This window comes from Taudactylus pleione, unplaced genomic scaffold (genome assembly GCF_031769625.1).
Source record: "Taudactylus pleione unplaced genomic scaffold, aTauple2 ptg000671l, whole genome shotgun sequence".
NCBI classification, from domain to species: Eukaryota; Metazoa; Chordata; class Amphibia; order Anura; family Myobatrachidae; genus Taudactylus; species Taudactylus pleione.
In genome coordinates this window covers 2,112,169-2,134,189 of record NW_028285073.1, presented here as the reverse complement: position 1 = coordinate 2,134,189, position 22,021 = coordinate 2,112,169, and the positions used below count along the sequence as shown (strand labels likewise).

At 47.0% G+C, this 22,021-nt stretch overlaps 1 protein-coding gene across 2 annotated transcripts in view; it reads left to right on the top strand.

Annotated features, from left to right (window-relative positions):
• The window catches only part of SMARCAL1 (SNF2 related chromatin remodeling annealing helicase 1), a 106,312-nt gene that overhangs the window by 8,165 nt on the left and 76,126 nt on the right, over nt 1-22,021 (top strand). For both annotated transcript variants that reach the window (XM_088455778.1, XM_088455779.1), the window contains exons 2-5: nt 1,908-2,262; nt 11,405-11,455; nt 15,969-16,229; nt 18,723-18,773. In XM_088455778.1, the coding sequence (XP_088311904.1) occupies nt 1,947-2,262; nt 11,405-11,455; nt 15,969-16,229; nt 18,723-18,773 (679 nt within the window). In that variant the 5' untranslated portion in view covers nt 1,908-1,946. The remainder of the gene's footprint in view (nt 1-1,907; nt 2,263-11,404; nt 11,456-15,968; nt 16,230-18,722; nt 18,774-22,021) is intronic.

Genomic DNA, 22,021 nt, shown 5'->3' with positions numbered 1-22,021 from the left:
TCTCCCCTCTCCAGTCTGTCCTCAATGCTGCTGCTCGGCTCATCTTCCTCTCAAAACGGTCTACATCTGCCTCCCTTCTCCTACAAGCTCTCCACTGGCTCCCCTTCCCTTTTAGAACCCAATTTGAGGTTCTCACACTCACTTATACCCCTTTTACACCAAAATCCCGGGTCCGACCCTGGAATTTGAACACTGGTCAATCCCGGGTCGAACTCGGCTTCAGACCCCGTTTACACTGCAACTTGACCCGGGTTATTCCCGGGTTTGCCCCGTTCACACTGAACCCGGGTAATCCCTCCTTTTCTCTATAGAATTCATTAAAAATGGTCTGTTTTAAGGTCTGACAAAGATGGTCACAAAAGGCAACAAAAGAGAGGGGTGGGGACTGCTTACAGCATTGCTACAGGCTGCTGTTCAGGCTGTGGCAGGCTGTGTATCAGCCTGCGTATGTGGCTGCTGGTCAGGCTGTGGTGCAGGCTGCAGTTCTGGCTATGGCAGGCTGTGTGCCTGCCTGCTTTTGTGGCTGCTGGTCAGGCTGCTGTGGTGCAGGAGGTTAGGCAGGCAAGCGATGGCTTCATGTGCATCTCTCTGCAGGGCACTGACAAATGACATCATCTGCCAGTGCCACAGAAGCTCCAGTCAGCATCTTTCAGAGCTAGCCGGGTCAAATAAGCAGGGTAGCACACGTTCACACTGCCGCATGACACGGGAACAACCCGTGTTCAACCCTTCTCTCAACCCGAGTAAGATTCCCGGGTAAATCAACCCGGGAAATTTTTCTGGGAGCCGTTCACACAGAGCATCGACCCGGCAATAACCCGGGTTATTCGGTTGGTGTAAAAGGGGTATTACAAAGCCCTCAGCCTTTCCTCTCCCATTTACATCTTTGATCTCATCTCCCTTCACTCTCCTGTCTGCCCTCTTCGTTCAACAAATGCACGCCGCCTCTCATGCCAATTGATTACTTCCTCCCACTCCCGCCTCCAAGATTTTGCCCGCGCTGCTCCCAACCTTTGGAACTCTCTCCCGCTTCCCATCAGACTCTCCACCTCTCTTCAATCCTTCAAACGGGTTCTCAAGACCCACTATTTCATCAAAGCCTTCCAGCTCTCATCCTAACTTGCTGCTATATACTCCTTCCTCCCTGCCTACCCTATCTGTCTCACCCCTGTTTGTCTGTCCCTCCCCCTTAGAATGTAAGCTCCTATGAGCAGGGCCCTCTACCCTCTTGTGCTTCTCCTTACTCTGTACCAGGGCACCTAACACTTGGTTGCTTTGCATTGTTGCTTATCTGGGTGTTATGGTCGCGAATGTAGCAATGTACATTATCCATGTCCTGTAATGTATTGTATTGTACTGTACTGTAAGTCACTGTAAATCAATCTATTTGTTTATGTACTTTGTAAGGCGCTGCGTAACACTTGTGGCGCCATATAAATAAACGATAATAATAATTATCGAACAGCTTTGCATCCCAAGTACTGGAACACAGAACTTATATCACACAACCCATAACGTTCTACTGTGCAGGTTTTTACATAATACATCCTTATACCTGGTGGTATAACCGTACATGTTCCTTTAAAACTGTTTTGAAGTTCCCTCTTTGTACTGCTGTCGCAATGTTGACCCATTTATCCTCCATATGCTCTACATAAGAGATCTGACATATTGTTTATTGAATGTTATTCACGTTACGAGCTGTTTATGTGCGGTACACCAATTCTTTCTATATAAAAACGAAATCTGTAACCTCAAGTGAATGTTGTTCTTGGAAATGAGGTATACAAGTGTCCCACGAGGGTAAAATCCTGTTAATTGATTTTGTTTTCCACATCCTAAAATTAATAGCACATAACACCTCATTTTAGCTGTGTGCACGAGTGCTGAGACCTCTTGTCTTCCAGTTTGTGACAGGTAATTGCGGTCAGGGCTAATCCGGGAAGATGTCAGCCTGTGTTACAGAGGAGCAGAAAAGAAAGATTGAAGAGAATAGACAGAAAGCATTAGCTAGGAGAGCAGAGAGACTTGCTGCTCAGAAGAATGAAATTAAACCCACTGTGCCTACTTATAACATGACAGTGATGGAAGGGAGAGAGAAGTTGGGTAGTGGGGTTGCCTTGGATGCAGCACCCCCCAAGAGAATTACATCTGCCACAAAAGGGAGGTGTGTTAAACACACAGAGAACCGTTTCCGAGTTGAAGTAGGATACAACGCGGAAATCATCTCCTTGTTCAAAACTATACCCAGCAAAAACTATGGTAAGTACGCCACATGAGTTTTTATTTATCATACTGCAGATCTCACTGAGTGAATAAATTATTATAAATTAAGGTTTTCTTAAATGTTGTTATTTAATGTGATTGTCACACTAATTACCCAGAGACAGGAGAGTATTACAGTAGTGTGGCTCAATGGACAAAGGATGCCAACTGTACCATATGAATATCGTAATGCTTAGCAGAATAGCTAAACCATCGGTACAGTCGCGTACCATCGAACCCATACGCACACTTGCGCAAGCCCTGACTTTACTCAACAGCCACGCACGCAATGAAACCTCACACTGTGGATGGCATTGCAGTGGATAACAACGTGTGAACGCACTGGCACGCCTGCATTCGCCCGACTAAAGTCACCACCCGCAAACGGCACTTCCTGTCAATCACTCTGCGATGGGTCTGCGTACCCTCTGCGATCGCAGTCCTGATCACAGTGGCTAGCTCGCGCACTGCGATGCATGCACAGAACACATCAATCGGTCAATTGCGTGCGTATTAGCACCTGCAAACCAAGCCAGGCCCACAGTCAGCTATGACTCCATGGTAGTGGTGAGTGGGGGTGTCTAACCCTAACCTCCCCCCGATGGTCCCTAACCCTCCCGGGGGGTATCTAACCCTAAGTCCCCCCGGGAGTCCCTAAACCTAACCATCCCTCCCACGCGGCTAAGAGCTCCCGATGCCCGGCTTACCTGCGTTCGGTATGCTGGGCGTCGGGATTTCGGCGTGTGGCTAATGATATTGAGACGTCTATCATTCGTCCCATGCTGAGCTTTCGCTGTCTGGAAGCCGCCGTTCGGCATTTCGACCTTCGGCTTCCTGACTACATCCCATTTATATATTGGCATAGTGGGCATAATGTAACTTAGCTTAGGACCCAGGAAAGAGGAATTGTGGAGGTGGAAAACCAAGACTGGGCCAAGAAGTCTGTGTACCAGTCTAGCGAATGTGGCTCCCAGGAAACTGGTCTATTGTGAGAACAGAGAAGAGAGCGTCGGGCAATCTGTTAATACTCTCCCCTCCATGTAACAAATGGGGCTGACATCGCAGGTTGGAGGACTTAATCCATAACTTTTCTCAATAGAGCACTTACTATGCCTGATTCAGAATCCCACGCAATGCTGATGTTCACATAGTTGATTTTTCTTTCTCACTCCATAAGGGACACAGACTTTAGACAGTGGGTATAGGCTGGAGCAGAAGTCCAGACACAAAATAGTTAATTTTTATCTCCCAGCAGCCTGGCTGCTTGTTCCCTATATCCTGTCTCTAGCCCCAGGTATGCCAGTTTTAGTTTAGTGCCAGCAGGAGCAAGCACTGTTTCAGTGGGCTGCTTTTAAGCAGCCATATCTTTTATTTTTTAAGAGTGGGCAGCTCTAGGTGTCTTACAGGATGCCTGCACTGCCGCTCCACCAACCTCCTGCACCGGCGGCCGCAGCGCTGGCGAGTGGGTCAGCGTCTTGGGCCAGGCCCTCAGCAGCACACCAGGGAGTCGCAGCCAGAAACCGCATTGGGACAGGTAAGAGCAGCTTGCAGGGAGCCGCATTGTAGCGTTTGGGAATGACAGGCTGTGATGACAGGGCATTTACAGGATGCCTTTTACCTCTGCTAGCTCACCAAGGCAGCAGGCAATGGGGATCTCCTACATAGGCGACCATTGCCCTGGAGTGTCATGTTTGAAGGGGGAGGTAGGCTCTGCCCGTCGGCTCCTTTCCCACTCCTTGTTGCATCTCCTCATAGTAGGCTTCCTGCCACAGGGTTTCCCTTCTCTTCTCTCATAGGCGCTGTGTGGCCGTTTTCCACAGTGCCTGCTTCACCCAGTCTCCGGAGAGTTGCACGGACTCCTTGTCTCCATGTATACCTCCTCCTCAGCAGTCAAGTTATACTGAAAGCTCCTTCCTGCTAAGTGGGGCTTGAATTGTTGAGCATTTACTGCCCATTCTTTCCTGCATTGAATGTTTTTGTGTGCATGTAATCATGTTTGGGAGTACTTTTTGTGTCTCCTGTTTTCTGATTCAATCCTTCTTCTGACTTTAGTCTGTTCTGTCTGTCATTTTTCTGTGCTGATAGCTCAGAGTGTTCATTGATGTGAGGTTTAGTTAATACCCCGTTCTAAACAGCCCCACTTATTGTGAGGTCACATTCATTGCACTATCCTTTATTGCACTGTAAAGTTTACTTTTAGCTTTGTGTGTGGGGACTACCCTGGATTGCTGTACTATGTCTTTCAAGGGCAAGGCATCCAGGGATGGGGTGCTCCTGTGTTGCATAACTGCTGGACTTGTACCACAGTATTTTCTCCTCAGGCTCCGGACCATGATGGGCTCTGTGTCAGTTGTTTCGCAGCAAAAGGGTCCGTCGGTCATGACTTCCAGCCAGGAACCGACTTGGGCTACCTCTCCCTCATGGGTAATTTTGTAGTTAATAAACTTGCAACCACCGGGCCCACTCCCCCTGCTAGTATCTCTACAAGGTCCCAGCTGTACTATCACGGGGTACTTTATAGCCGACTGCCATAGAATCGCCATGAAGGCAGGCCCTTCTCAGTCATTGCAAGGGTTAGCACAGGTGTCATTATCTTTCCAACAGATGCTGGACAGAGAACGAGCTTCTAACTGCAGAACCTCCAGGCGAGAACGTTTTGCACCCCTGTCCGGACACTCTGAGATTACCCCAGTCCACAAGGACAATATGTCCAATACTTCAGATGTGTAGACCTCTTCTATCCTGGAGGATAGATGTAGTAGCCCTGACAAAGGCGGTTAAAGCTGTCTTCCGCATCAAGGATGTAGAGCAGTCCCCTAAGGCTAGCACTCCGGTGTTCAAGCGTCAGAAGACTGTTTCGGCAGAATTTCCTTCTTCTGCACAGCTAGAGGACCTTCTAGTGGAAGCATGGGCTCACCCTAATAGGTGCTTCCAGGTTTTTAAGCGCATTGCCTCATATTATCCTCTGGATGCTCACATTGTCTGCTTAGTCAAGATCACTACCCTTCCTATTCCTAATACGCCATGTCTTAAGGATCTGACAAATAGGAAGCTGGAATCTTCCATCAAGGGGATTTATTCTCATGTAGGTACCACTGCACAACCAGCCCTAGCGTCTGCTTGGGTGGCTAAGGCCATTAGGGGTTGGGCAAATGCCCTTGAAGATGGCCTCAGCTAGGGTACCAATAGGAACGAGTTATTGTCTTTAGTGGAGCACATCATCTCTTAGAGGCAGCAATAGACTATTTCTGCCTCTTCTCTCGGAGAGGCAGCAATAGAAATTGGTTCCCTAACCTCCAAGGTGTCAGCACCCTCCGTGTCTGCTAGACAAACTCTCTGGCTGTTCCTGGTGTGCTGACACAGGGGGTCATTCAGACCCACTCGCAAGCGGCAGTACGCTCGCAAGTGGGTCAATGTTTCCCACTGCGCATGTGCAAGACGGAGGGACCTCCGTCGTGCGCATGCGCGAGACCCGGACTGCGACAGCCAAGCTGTAGCTCCGGGTCTCGCACCAAAGGGGGCGTGCTGTCGATGGTGACTGACAGCACGCCACCTTTGGTGGGCGTGCCGGGGGCGTGCCTGCCAGACGGAGGCGTTCCCATGGGAACGCCTACCGTCTGAAGCCGGCCCCACTGACATCACTAGTGTTGTCAGTGGGAGTGATTTTGGCTCTGATAGAGCCAAAATCACTCCAGGGCTTGTGGCAGGGAGACCCTACCGCAGGGTCTCCGTCGCAAGTCCGATGGTCGCGATGGTCAAGACCATCGCGACCATCTTTTTGGACGCCCGTATATGCTGTGGGTGGTGACCGACAGCTATACGAGCGTCCAGGAGGACGCTCCATTTTAATGGAGGAGGGCCCTGATTCAGAGCGAGCGCTCTGGTCACAGCGTCCGGCTCTGAATCAGGCCCACAGACTCTAAGAAAGCCCAGGAGGCTCTTCCTTATTCAGGGCACATTCTCTTTGGTCCAGATTTGGACAAGAACGTGGCCACAGTGGCGGTGTCCAAGACGACCTTCCTCCCTTCTGTGACAGCTCCTAGGTTATGAATGTCTATTTTTTGCACAAGGAAAAGCCTATGGCCAGCCTTTCTTAAGGTTCCAGGATTAATTATTCCAAGAGTTCCAAGTCTTGAGGTAAACAGCCCATATCTAACATTCGCCCTGCCACCAAGTCCACTGACACACCTGCCGCATGATGGAGCGGTCCTCCACCTGGGTTATCTAAATGTGGGTGGCCAACTTATGCTGTTCTCTGTGACCTGGATGGCGACCACATTGGACGCATGAGAGCGTGGTGTTGTCTCCCTGGGCTGCGCCCTAACCTTTTGGGAATGGCCTCCGAACCATTTTTTCCATGTGCTTTTCAGTGGATCGAGGCAAAGCGGAAGCACTGCGGAATTCCATTCACTCCCTGCTGGCCTCCAAAGTAATTGTTTCAGTTCCCATGTCTCAGAGACCCAAGTTTTTATGCTAACCTCTTCTTGGTTCAGTAGCCGAATTGTTCATTTCGGCCAATCCTCAACCTGAAGACCTCCAACAAGGAATTTCATGGCCTCCTTGAACATCCAGGAAGCCTATTTATTCTTATCCATCTCAGTCACCAGCTTATCCTCAGGTTTAACGTCCGGGAGGAACATTTCCAATTTCGGACATTGCCATTTGGTCTTTCCACGGCTCCTTGTGTCTTTACAAAAGTCGTGGCGGTCATGGTGGCTCATTTGCACCACATAGTATCAGGATTCCACCTTATCTGGACGACTTACTTCCTCACCTGGTCAACTGATGACCTCAAGGAGCACATCCATGTCACTATAGATCTTTTCCAGTCCCACGGATGGATCATCAATTGGAAGAAATCCTACTTTACTCCATCGCAGGAGATGTTCCATCTGGGGGCCTTGTTAGATTACAAAGTTCAACAGGTCTTTCTCCCGGCGGACAATCTTACAGGCCAAGATTTGCAAGTTCTTAAGTCACCACCGAGTATCAATACACTCTTGCATGCAGAATCTGGGCTGTCATGTTTTCACTTTGGTGGACTATGCCCAGTTTCACTCCTGCCTCTTTAGATGTAAGTTTTGTCCCAGTGGAACAAGTCACATCAGCAGCTCAAGACTTAAACGATCATCCTCTCTTGGGAGGTCCGGCACTCCCTGTTGTGGTGACTCCAAGGGACCCACTTGGACAAGGGTCATCCCTTTTGGACTCAGGACTGGGTCCTTCTCACCACTGACTGAAGTCTTCGCGGGTGGGGGGCAGTAACCTGTCAATGGACCTTTCAGGGTTGGTGGATGGCTCCAAAGGGCCGGCTACCGATCAACATTCTGGAACTCAGAGTGGTCTTCAGAGCTCTTTGCCTAGCTCTACCGCTACTCCAGCGTCGTCTGGTCCTGGTGCAGTCCGACAATGTGACAGCCGTCGCCTACATAAACCATTAGGACGGCGCACTCAGTTGCGGTGCCATAAAGGAGGTGAGTCGCATTCTCGACTTGGCGGAGTGTCATCTTCCGGCTCTGTCAGCGGCTCTAATCCCAGGGTCCACAGTTGGAAAGCAGTCTTCTTCAGCCGTCAGGATGTTCACTCGGGTGAGTATGCGGTTCATCCAGATGCCTTTCAGCCCCTGGTTCTTTGCTGGGGCTTGCCGGATAACGACTTGATGGCGTCTTGGCACAACCACTAGCTGCCGAGGTACTGCTCTCGCACCAGGGAACCAGGGGCCCTTCTGGTGGACAGCTTTCTGCAACTTGATGTTGGAAGGCAACACTGTGATCTTGGTAGCTCCTGATTGGCCGTGGTGAGCTTGGTACTCAGATCTTTTTTTCCTCTCCACCAACGTTCTGCTGCGTCTTCCTCTGCTGCCGGATCTTCTGTCTCGGGGCCTGTGCTTCCATCTGGATCTGGCCGAGATGTGGTGGCTCTTGAGATATCCATCCTGAGAGCTTAAGGGGTTCTCCAGATTAGTAATCTGTACCAAACTGAATGCCCGTAAACCTTCCTCTGCGAGAATTTATCACCAGACTTCGCCTGGTGTTCAGCCTGGGGTTTTAACCCCAGATCATTTTGAATTTCATGAGTCTTCTCCTGTCTGCAGGCGGGTCTGGAATTGGGCCTCCGCCTCTTATTTTTTTTCTTGTCAGATTTCCGCACTTTCTGTCCTCTTCCAGAGACAGATTGCTCTGATGCCTGTTATACAGCCTTTGCTACAGTGTGTCCTCCACGTTCAGACTCCGTTTGTTTCTCCGGCGGCTCCATGGAACTTGTCTTTGGTTCTTCGGGCTTTTCAATCATCACCCTTTGAGTTTTTGGATTCTGTGGACATTCACTGGTGTACATGGAAAACTGGTACATATCAGGTACGTACAACGCACAGGCCGTTACAAAGCACCTTCCCTTACACACACCACCCTACACCACAGTGTACGCAACCCTAGGTTGTTCCCTGAACCACACCGTAACGTGCAGTTACGTTGCTCACTGCACACTGCCATATCGGGTATACATTGTACAGGTCATCACTAAGCACCTTCCCTTGCACACACCACCCTACGCCCCTTTATACACAATCCTGAGTTGGTCCCTGCACCTAACCATAACAACTGAAACATCCTCATCAATATTGACCTGAACAGCACGCACACCCACCCCCCTACACCCCACATAACACATCTCTACTTTACACACCAAACCTACCACTCAGATCCAGCTCCAGCCTACACATGCACAGACAACTCTTTCCGCCCGACACTACCTCTGTCCACCAACACCGCCTCCATCCCGACACGTTCATCCATCCACGCCCTAGATATACAGCCCCCCTCACTCCTCACACCAACCACCCCCCTCTGCACCAATCACAGGCCATCCACGGCCTGCAAATCATGATCGCCCGTACACCTCACACCAACCACCCCGCATCAATCCCTTTACAACGACCAGTTCACCTACACCTCAGCCACCCCTCCCGACCTCTTACACACAGACCGCATGCCCTGACACGGACACACCCCTCACACACAATACCGCTCCCCTCCCCACGTCAAACAACCCCCCCCCCCCCGTTTCCAGTTACGTAACCGCCCACGAACATTACACATACAACACAGTCACTGCCACACACCAATACCTGCTCACCCACACCCCCATCCAGGCTACAGCCCTCCCCAACCCCTCACCCGTCGGCCACACCACCTATACGGCTCTACACGCGGAGACCCACACCCCCGTCCAGGCTCCTACCAGGCTGTGCATCAGCCCAGCAAACCGTGAACAACATCGGTCTACGGCACCTCTCTCCGTCCTGGTCCGCAAGTGCACAGCAGGCAGCGGACAACTCTACCGCACTGAACACGGAGGGGAAGGTCTTATGCCATCCACAGGCCAGCCATCGGCACCATCAGCTGTAGGCAACCTTCGGGCCTAGGAAAGTGCAGACTTCCCCCACGCTGCGGGTTTTCATCACACCACAGCAACCGGTTTTGCCGCAGCTCCACGCTACACAAGAACTTTGCAGATCCACCGTGCAGGCCGCTGCCTTATTCAAGACTTTGTTCACTGATCTCACTTACCCCACCCCCCCCTGGCAATCACACACCAATACTCCAGCAGGGAATACGTGCTGGTCAAGAACCGCACGGTAAGGAGCCCCTTGAAAGGGTCAACCAACACTCCCACCCACAGCCAGTTGAGCACCTACACACCCTCAGCCCCCACCCACAGTCCCTCATCCCATTCCTGCCCATTCCCCTCCAACCCGGAGCAGCATTATGAGGTGCGATCCTGGCGGGTAAGTATTGGGGTTAGATTTAGGGTTAGGCACTGGGGGGAGGGTTAGGCAAGGGTTAGGGTTAGCCTGCAGGGAGGAGGGTTAGGGGGTAGTGTAAGGGTACTACCCAACCACTTTGGCCAGATGGTTCAGTTTGACCATCCTCCACGTTTACCCTGTTGCGGACCTTCCTGCTCCGGCCATGGTGACAGCTCATTACACCAGGTCAGTGGGTAATTCTTGGGCAGCTTGAAATAGTACCTCTGTGGAGCAGCTTTGTAAGGCGGCCACATGGTCCTCAGCCCATACATTTCTCAATTTGTGTTCATTTGACACCTTCGCTGATGGGGCTTTCGGGCGAAGGGTTCTCAGTGCATGTCAGGAGCGTCCCCTCCCTTAGGGGGGATAGCTTTGGGACGTCCCACTCTCTAAAGCCTGTGTCCTCTATGAAGTGAAGAAGAAAAGGAGATTTATGTTCTTACCTGGTTAAAACATTTTCTTCTATATCCATAGGGGACACACAGGGTACCCACATCTGACGCACCTGGGTTGCGGGATTTTTGATCTTCCGGTTCCCCTGACGGTCTCTTCTGGGTGTGTGGACCTGTGTGTGTATGTGCGCGCCGGTCTGCCTTCTCCTTTTCCTCGCTCCTGCCTTGGACTTGCTAACTTAACTGGCCTGCCTGGGGGCGGGGTATAGGGAGAAACAGCCTAGGCTGCTGGGAGAAATGATTAACTGGTTGGTGCCCAGACTCCTACTCCAGCCTATACCCCCACTGTCTAAAGCCTGTTTCCCCTATGGATATCGAAGAAAAGGATTTAACCAGGTAAGAACACAAATGTTTATAGAAACAATTAAATTATCATAATTAGATGCACAGTTTTGCTAAATTGCTGTGTCTGGTACAGTGAGGAGGATGCTCTGAATTATGAGACAAAAATAATGGCAGTCTACTGAATGGAGCTGTGCCAGCAGATGTAGTCACACTTGCATAGAAAATACATACAGCGCTATAATAAACATTATTCGCCCATCAAAATAATTCCCATTGACAAATACAAAAGCAAAATTATATTTATGAAAGGGACATATAGTAATACTATTGCACATAGTTGTGTTCTAAGCAGCTGAACTGTGTTTCCTTTTCACACTGCGTCATGTTGAAGTTATCGAATGACTTTCCTGCTGTAAAATACACTCTACAGTCTAATCACTATTGGCTTAGAGACTTCGCTTTAGACCACAGCAAATAATTTTCGTCACAGAGCTACAACTGTACAAACTGAGATTTAGAAGACTTGAAGAAGCCTTTAATATTGATTTCCTGTAGTCTAAGTTTATGGCTGACAATGTATGTCTTGTTGTGTTTCTAGATCCCATGACCAAAATGTGGAATTTCAGCCTGGAAGATTACACAACTCTAAGTAAGTGGACGTGGGGGTGCAGAAATAATTAGGACAACCTGAATATATAAAACACAAAAATACAAGGAGCTGCAGTTGAAGTATAAAAATAAGGCTGACCATCATTTGTGGGCTACATGCAAAACCAGCCAGTATTCACTCTGTATGCAAATATAGTAAATGTATTTGCACCCCTTGCATTCCAGCATGGCTTGTTCCAGTTACAAAGTTATTTGCTTTTTCTGTTTTGCTTCCAACTCTGAATCAGCCCAAAGGTGCGCCCTTTAGTAGAATTAAATGAGAACTAAAATGAAACAAGTTTCATATATGAACTTTGATTTAGAGGTTTATTTAACATGACAATTTCCTTGCACTAGTATCATAGGAGCCTCATATAATTGCAATTCACGGATTGGCTATATGTTGTTTTAGCCCCTCCCTTTTCAGTTCCTAATACATGAGAGTAGGGAGTTGGCTGGTACAGGTTGAGTCTCCCATATATATCATACAATAGTATTCTGAAAATAAGGCACTCAAAAGGGACTTTGAAATATAAACTTACGGAAATATATTTTGGCCCAAAAGATTACATCATGGTTAATGAGAGGTTCAGGAACTGAGTTCCTGCTTGTTCTTGCTGAAAAATAAAAAAAATAAAAATATATATATATATATATATATATATATATATATATATATATATATATATATATATATATATATATATATATATTAGGGGTGTGCACCGGCCACTTTTCGTGTTTTTGATCTGGATCTTTCTTCGTGTTTTGGATCTGGATTGGTTTTGCCAAAACCACCCTTCCGTGTTTTGGATCTGTATTTTTTTGAAAAAAAGCATAAAAACAGCTAAAATCACAGAATTTGTAGGTTTTTCTGCTCCTATGCTATTACTAACCTCAATAACCTTAATTTCCACTCATTTCCAGTCTATTCTGAACACCTCACACCTCACAATAGTGTTTTTATGTCCAAAAGGTTGCACTGAGGTAGCTGGATGACTATGCTAAGCGACACGAGTGGGTGGCACAAACACGTGACCCATCTAGGCGTGAAACTGCAGTGGCAGACAGGATGGCAGTTTGAAAAACTAGGCCCCAAACTGTACATAATGCAAAGAAAAAAAAGAGGTGCAAGATGGAATTGTCCTTGGGCCCTCCAACCCACCCTTATGTTGTATAAACAGGACATGCACACTTTAACAAACCAATCTTTTCAGCGCCAGGGTCTGCCACACAACTGTGGCTGAAATGATTGGTTCGTTTGGGCCCCCACAAAACAAGCTGGCAATTAATCTGTCCCTGCACAAACTGGCTCTACGGAGGCAAGATGTCATCCTCATCCTCCTCATCCACCGATTCCTCACCCTCTTCAGTGTGTACATCCTCATCCTCACAGAGTATTAATTCGTCCTTGCTGGAACCACAGGTCCCTCTGTACGTTCTGGAGGCTGGTCTCCCTGGAAGAGTTGATAATTCATTTTATGAACATCATCTTCTCCACATTTTGTGGAAGCAACCTCCTACGCCTTTCGCTGACAAGGTTCCCGGCTGCACTAAACACTCTTTCGGAGTACACACTGGAGGGGGGGCAACTCAGGTAAAATAGAGCCAGTTTGTACAGGGACCTCCAAATTGCTTCTTTTTCCTGCCAGTACAGGTACGGACTGTCTGACATGCCTACTTGGATGCTGTCACCGATGTAATCCTTTAACAGACAGACGCACGCTTGTCGCTGCTGCTTTGAGGATGCAAGTGCGGCTACAGCCCACACAATTCACAAAGACAGAAAAAAAAAAGAATATTTTTATTGTTTGTGGAGCGCACTTTGAGGGTTACACCACCCTTTAACAGACAGACGCACGCTTGTCGCTGCTGCTTTGAGGATGCAAGTGTGGCTACAGCCCACACAATTCACAAAGACAGAAAAAAAAAAAGAATATTTTTATTGTTTGTGGAGCGCACTTTGAGGGTTACACCACCCTTTAACAGACAGACGCACGCTTGTCGCTGCTGCTTTGAGGATGCAAGTGCGGCTACAGCCCACACAATTCACAAAGACCGAAAAAAAAAGAACAATATTTTAATTGTTTGTGTAGCACACTTTGAGGGTGTCACCACCCTTTAACAGACAGACGCACGCTTGTCGCTGCTGCTTTAAGGATGCAGGTGCGGCTACAGCCCACACAATTCACAAAGACAGAAAAAAGAAGAAGAATATTTTTATTGTTTGTGTAGCACACTTTGAGGGTGTCACCACCCTTTAACAGACAGGCGCACGCTTGTCGGTGCTGCTTTGAGGATGCAGGTGGAATCTAGACGGGATTTGGAACCGGGGACACACTACCTCCATCAATTGTCTAAATCCCACTGCACTAATGGTGGATACCGGACGCACGTCTAACACCAACATAGCAGTCAAGGCCTCAGTTATACGTTTTGCTTCAGGCTGACTGTTGTCGTACTTCATCCTCATCGCTAGGGACTGTTGGAGGGTCAATTGTTTAGTAAAAGTAGTGATGTTCCTACTTCCTCTCTGGGATGATGAACAACTCCCAGCAGCAGCAATAGCACTAGGAGGAAGTGGTTCTTGATCTTTCCCTATTTTATTTTTATCGGAGAAAGTTTGGTCCTCCATATATGTTATATTGATATATACGTGCGGCTAAAGCGCACACAAACACAGAAAATATTTTTTTACTTTTGCTGGAGAGTAGTGCACTTTGTGGGTTGCACCACCCTTTAAGAAATGAGCCAGCCGGCTCTTTACTTATGGGACACAGGCGCACGCTTGGCGCTGCTCCTTTGTTGATGCACGTGCAGCCACAGTGCACACAAGTCACAAACACAGAAAATATATATTTTTTTTGGTTTGGAGTGTACTTTGGGGGTTACAGCAACCTTTTAACGGTCAAGCCAGCCGGCCCTTTACTTATGACACAGGCGCACGCTTGACACTACTTTGTTGATGCACGTGCGGCTACTGCGCACACAATTCACAAACACAGAAAATAATTTTTTTTTTGGTTTGGACTGGAGTGTACTTTGGGGGTTACAGCACCCTTTAACGGTCAAGCCAGCCGGCCCTTTACTTATGACACAGGCGCACGCTTGGCACTACTTTGTTGATGCATGTGCGGCTACTGCGCACACAATTCACAAACACAGAAAATCATTTTTTTTTTGGTTTGGACTGGAGTGTACTTTGGGGGTTACAGCACCCTTTAACGGTCAAGCCAGCCGGCCCTTTACTTATGACACAGGCGCATGCTTGGCACTACTTTGTTGATGCACGTGCGGCTACTGCGCACACAATTCACAAACACAAAAAAAATATTATTTTTTTAGCACTTGGGGGGAGCACCCCTGATGGACAGAGCACCCCCTGGACAACACTACAGCACCCCTTTAGGACTGGGACACTGCACAGGACTTTGGAGTGGACACAGCCCCTATGGACAACTGACTGCACAACACAGTCCAGCCAGCCCCTATGGACTTTGAAGTAGTGGACACAGCCCCTATTAACAACAGCAGCACAGCACAACACAGCCAGCCCCTATGGACTTTGAAGTAGTGGACAACAGCAGCGCAGCACAGCACAGTACAACACTACTCTGCACTACACTACACAGCCCAGCCAGCCCTAACTCCCACCCTCCCTCTTCACTGTCCACAGCCGAGTGAGAAAATGGCGCCGACGCGGGTACCTTATATAGGATCCAAAACCTGCGAGACTCGGAAGGCGGGAAGATGACGTTTTGCCTCGATTTCAGAATCCGAGTCAGGCGGGAAAAGTCGAGCCTGACTCGGATCGGACTCGGCTCGGGGGGGTTTGGATTTCAGAAATCCGAACCCGCTCACCCCTAATATATATATATATATATATATATATATATATATATATATATATATATATATATATATATATATATATATATATTAATATAGAGAGATCTTGCCCTCTCTCTCCCTTTCTCCATCTCTCTCTATCCTTCCCTCTCTGTATCCTTCCCTCTCTATCCCTCCCTGACAGGCTTAAATATGGCAGCACTTAGAAGCATACTGTGAGCAATTTCTGATTAAACAGAACTGTTCTTGTGTATAATCAAAGGTAAGGCAATGCAGATCCATTGTCCTTTACAACAGGTTCCAATACATGTCTATGCCTTACTGTCATTTAAGTTGCTCATGCTCACATTAATCCAGATGGGCAATTTGGTTGTTTTAGCTAAAATTTCATACAAATTGCTGCATGTGGGAACTTCCTACAATCTCATTCCTGATTGCGATTGAACCGTGGGGAAGTGCGATTACAAGATGACTGCAATATTGACAGTATTTTGTGACGTTGCTTAATTCGTTAAAGCTGAAAGTCGGCCAGCATTATTGCAGTTTTGTTGCATTGTGTTGCTCAATCATTGATCATCAATCTGTGTTTGACAGAGTTGAGTGCATTGTCTCTCTCACAATATTGTATGATATGCTGTGGAGTAACACCGTTTCTTTCTTTATAGTGACTGAAGTCCAGCGCCTGCAGAATGTCTTTCTTAAACCCGTAGAAGGGATGGAAGATGTGACGATCCCCACACCACATCCCTCTTCCAGTGGTTGTGCTAGTATTAATACTCTGCTTGCCATGTGCAATAGCTGGCAGCGACCAAATGCCACTCTAAGGGGCAGGACTTTACTGATCTCACGTTCTCGATGTGAAGTGGAAGTGGGCTATCATGCAGAGATCATTGGTTTTTTTAAACAGATGAACTCTCGGAATTATGGTAAGAACCTGATTTCCTGTTACTGGCAATCATGTACATTTTGAAAATATTTTTTTCTATTTTGGAATACCAACAAACCACCTGCAATTCATGTACAGAGTACTCATAGAAATGAGCAATTGTTTGAGAAGGGAACACGCTATGTTATTAAAAAGCCTACAGCACATTTAATCATTGCCTCTATATTACTTTCCAGACCATCAGAAGTGTTTGCCTGCCATCCCTGTCCGTGATATATGCCCACTAGGAGTTGTACTGACTTAAATAGCTTTGGGAATTATGGTTTTGTCCATTAAAAAGCCTTGTCAGGGCTGAGAAATAATGTATGAGAGTAAGAGAGTATGAGTCTGTTTCCAATGAGGATTTTGCAATCTGTGCATAAAGAAAGAAACTCTCTCTCGAGAAGGTACCAAGTAACTCGGACATGACCTGAAAGGAGAGGTGAATTGTGTGCACCTATTGTGTTTTACATGGCAGCTGCATCCTTATGTATCCGTCTGTACAACAGTACTAAAGTGTTACCTGTCATTCAGTATGGACACAAAACTAATACTAAAAAGGGTCTCTCACCAGAGGCACCCGTTGTATTTTTTTTTTTATTTAATAGTTTTGTTTTTTTTTTATTTGGGGGAGGGGGGGATTTCTTAAATTTCACAAAGCTTGTTCAGAGATCTGAGAGAGGGGGGACAGCCCCGGTACAGTATTGTTGCCCAGTTATCATGTTTATCATATTTGGTGTGATTAGATGCTACGGAGCCCCATAGAACTGCTCAGGAGTTCCCCAAATTTACCGGGCTTTTGCTCAAGCTGTGTATAGTCACGTAGACCAGTAGGCTCATGCCTGCTATGGTCGCAATATGTGTTCTCATGTTTATTAGCCTGGGGAGCTCAGCGTTTATGCTGGCACTGATAACGGTGAATCTGTGCGCCTGTTTCTGCTAGTTGGCTACAGTGTGAGTTTCCTAGGCTAATAAACACTGGTATATTTCTGGGCTCATATTGTTATGATGCGCTGTAGTGTCGTTTGCTTGGCAATAGGTGGGTGTAAACTTGTGATTGTTTTAGGAAATACCATTTTTTTTTCATCAATATTTAAATTACAATTGCCTCTCTGATGGGGGGGGGGCGAAGGAGGTGTTGATCTTTAATAGTGTAGTGTGAGCAAAAGTCTAAATCTAATGTACTATTATTAAACACTCAAACTGCTCTTGTGAAAATGAGTTATGGTTCTGCATTGGTCCCTCACTCTCTGGTACCTGGATATGCCCACTGCATTCTTTAAATTAGTGGCCTGAATATCTTGCCACACTATTCTCGTGATCATTCAGAACCAATGGGGGAAATAGTTTAATCACATCATAAAGTCTGATGGGCACACTGAGCGTGCTCCTGCCAGAACCTGGGATGTTCACCCGCTTATTAATACTCCTAGCTGTCCCGTGGATAGCTAGCTGATTTCATCAGGCAAAGTACAAGTAAAACACAGGAAATGTGAACTAAACAAGCGTACACACTAGACGATATGCTCCCTGAGGGATATCGTCTAGTGTGTCCCCCAGCAGGGTGTGCTCAATGTCGTTCATAACATTGAGCACACCCGCTGAACGATACCATTAACGATATCGTTCAGGCTGGGCTCTCTCCCCCATTCCTCAACATGCAGCAATACAATATCGCCAGGTTGGCCTGCATGTTTACCCGATGAACGATAATGACGAACGACCTGCGGAAACGCGCATCGTCGTTATCGTTCATCGTTTTGGTGTTAAAAGTGGACGATAAAGTGGACGACTGAACGATAACGATATCGTTATCGTTCAGTAGTCCACTTTAATCGCCCAGTATGTATGCACCTTAAGGGCTTGATTCAGAGTTGGGAATAGAGTGAGATATTTCTCTCAACTGTGAACCTGAACAAACCATATTGCAATGCAAGTGGTGTATATACATAAAAAAAAATTACATGCGGGGTAAATACTGGCAACTTTTGCATGTAGCCCACAAATACTCCACAGCTTTATTATTACTCTACAATTTAGATGTCAGTTTGGAAACACTCCTCCCAAATCTAAATCTCTCTGCACATTTTAAATCTGCCCCACCTGCAGTGCAACATGGTTTCACCAAGATGATCAGTTGAGAGAGATAGCTCACTCTATTTCCAAGTCTGAATCAGGCCATTAGGTTTAGCTATAGGTTTGTTTGATGTGCGATTGTGCCATACTTGCCTACATATGGACATTGTCTTTGGGAGAACCCGGTGGAGACGTCTCAATGCCAAGGGCAGAGAGCATTTCACGTTTCTTTTATATCATAGTCCTACTCCTGTGACAACTTCAATGTGGGGGCGAAGCCATAATGACACATTTTTCCGCAAATCACTTTCCTTTTGGAAGTCTGACAAAATATAGACAGGTATGAGTTTTGTGTAGTGGATTGATAGTGAAATATTATTTGCCAATAAAAAAACACAAAGTATTTATTCTTTTACAGACACAAAGACCAGGAAATGGAGCTTTATGTTGGAGGATTACCAAAAACTAAGTAAGCTTCTCTCTCTTTTTGCTTAAACGCTATTTTGTAAACACAAAGGCTACTTATTCGGTATCTGTTTTATTGGAATACTTAGAAGGAGCTCTTATGAAATAATTTGTCTATTAACTTTGAAAACGCATCTTGCAGGTCTTTGTTTCTTAGTAAAAGACAAAATCAATGAACTGTACACATAGAGATAACTTATTCATACCCCGGAGTGTTGTATGTGTCCATATTAATTACTGTTTTGGAATATGTATTATACAATTCTATAGAAAGTGTTAGAATTTGCCCGTCCAGTAAATGTGTTTTCTTCGTCAGCGTCCATAGGGTCCACAAGATCTACCTTGGGGTATGTAGTTGGAGAGATCCATTGCACCAAACAGCTACAGCTTTAAAGATCCCAGCATGCAGTGGTCTTGAACTTTTGAGTTGAGTGGTACTAAGCGCCGAATAGGACGCATGTACTGCGACTCCATCTACCTCGGCCGATGCCGAAACACCAGTACCGCTATATGCCCTGTCGATTTCGGCGGACCTCAGTGAGGCTTAGCTCGCTGGGGTCTGGGCTGTGATCGGATTCACGGAGATGGCAGGTAAGCGATTCCTCGTTAGGGAAATCCAGTCCAGGCCTTCGGTGTAGGAGATGCACCAGAGGCGGCTGTGTAATGTGTACTCACTAAGGCGGCCGGGGCCATATCATCTGTCGCCGGGGATGGGTAGTAGACTCACTAGAGTGCACTAGTTAGCGCCTACTACCGTGAGGCCAGCATACATGTGCCGTCAAAATCGCATCTTAGGGGAGATAGGTGCTCTCCCAGCAGCTCCTCTCCCGACCCAGATGTAACTACCGGTTACGTATTTCCCCCACTGGTTTGCTACTGACCACCTCGTGTGTGAGATGCTCGCAGGGGCATAAGACGCAGTTGTGCGTACTGTTGCTGGCTGGTTGTCTCAGAGGTCTGGTCTGTCTCCCTGTATACCTCTCCTCTGGATCTCGTATATAGCGCTCTATGGGCCTGATTCAGAGTTTTGAATCGCGTGAGCTATCTCTCTCAACTGTGAACCTGAACAAACCATGTTGCAATGCAAGGGGTGTAAATACATACATTTTTTACATGTGGGGTAAATACTGGCTGTTTTTGCATGTAGCCCACAAATACTGCACCGCTTTATTATTAGTCTAAATTCAGATGTCAGTTTGGAAACACTCCTCCCAAATCTAAATCTCTCTGCACATTTTAAATCTACCCCACCTGCAGTGCAGCATAGTTTCACCAAGATGATCAGTCAAGAGAGATATCTCACTCTATTCCCAAGTCTGAATCAATATATCCTGCCAATACCCCTGCGGAGCTGGTCAGTTGATTCAGAGTCAATTTGCAATAGCAATGGTGGTATTTATGCTTTGTATGTGACTTTCATGCTAGCTGCTGTATATATACTGTCAGTTATATCTATCACTGTATTTCTCCTCATCCCTCTGAAAAGCTGTGTGGGGTTTTTTATATGTGAAGTGAGTCACATTGCATTTATACTGTACACCCCTTATACCGATCACACACATGTCTGAGGGTAAAGGTGAAGATGGGTGAGCCTCCTGTGCTCAAGTCATGTAAATCCTGTTTTGCAGGCCTGTCTGAACAGGATTTTGTGCAATATGGTTTGTGTAGTGCCTGTTGTAAACAGCCACCTTTCCTATCTAGTACACCTGCACCTACAAAAGACTTGGTCGCAGGTTTTGTAGCAAATGGTGGACAAGGTCGCAGCATCGCGTGCTCCTACCACGATATTGCCTCCTACAGTTTTGCTATTAGGGCATGCTATGTGGCAGGGCATGCTGGGATATATAGTTCCACAACAGCTGGAGTGTCAAGGTTAGCCAACACTGGTCTTATAGGCTCTCACCAGGTGGTACAGGCTAATAGACCAGTTGCAGTAAACAAGCAGGGGCATAAGAGAGGTTTCCTTTCAGACATTGCCTCAGGATTCTGATCCAACCTCCTCAACACACTCTGATACTCAGAGTTCTGGGTCTTACTCAGTGGAAGAAGACCATCCATCCTCGTTGGATGTCCCTTCTCTGGTTAGATCTGTCCTCCGTATAGATGAAGAGGAGGTTCCGCCAAAATCTAAGACTCCAGTTTTTAGGCATCAGAAGTGGGCTAAAGATTATTTTCCTCAGTCTGAACAACTGACGAATCTCATGTCTGAAGCATGGTGTTCTCCAAATTAACATTTTCATGTTACAAAGAATTTAACCTCTCGATACCCATTTGCGCTTGGTGAGTGTAACAAATGGGAAGTTTCCCCATCAGTGATGCTCATGTAACTAGATTGATCAAGAGCTCTACATTACCCATTCCTGCAGCATACTCATTAAAAGAGGTTACAGATAGAAAACTTGATAACTATTTAAAATCAGTGTTTTCATTATCTGGGGCGATTATCAGACCAGCTATAGCTGTAGCCTGGGTAGCCAAGGCTATGGAAGAATGGATGAAGACTCTGTAGGATCCTACCAGAGAACAGCTGTCTCATCTCAGGCAGATGCAAAAAGCAGCTATGTATATGGAGGAAGCGGTCATTGATGCAGGTATCTTGGCTTCTAGGGTATCGGCAACTTCTGTTGCGGCTCGAAGAACCCTTTGGCTAAAAACCTGGAAGGCGGATACAAGAAGGCCCTGGAGTCTTTGCCTTTTTTTGGGAAGGTACTGTTTGGACCAGTGCTGGATGACCTAGTGTCTTCTCTGGCGACATCTAAATCTGCGGGGTTGCCATCTACGACTACCTGTAAGTATAGGCAGCCGTCAGCTCGGTCCTTTCGCCCACAGAATAGGGCAAAAGGACAGTCTTTACCTAGACAGGATAAAGTCTTTCCCTAGACAGGATAATTCCCACAGCAAACAGCAGACCAGGAAATCCTGATCAACTAGACGTCCTGCTTCCAAGCCAGACGATAAGCCCACTGCCTGATGGGGCGGGCCTCCTCCTGGAAGGCCCGAGGGTGGGAGGCCGACTTCTACAGTTTTCTCATGCCTGGTATCAGACGACTACGGATGTCTGGGTTCGAGAGGTGGTCTCTCAGGGTTACGTCATCACGTTCCTGAGGCAGCCTCCTCAGAGGTTTTGTTGGTACAATCCTTCTGGATCGCCCTATCCTGAATCTGAAATCTCTCAACAGACTCATCCATGTGCCCAAATTCCGTATGGAAATCCTACGGTCAATCATGCTGGCAATGGAGCCTGGAGATTTC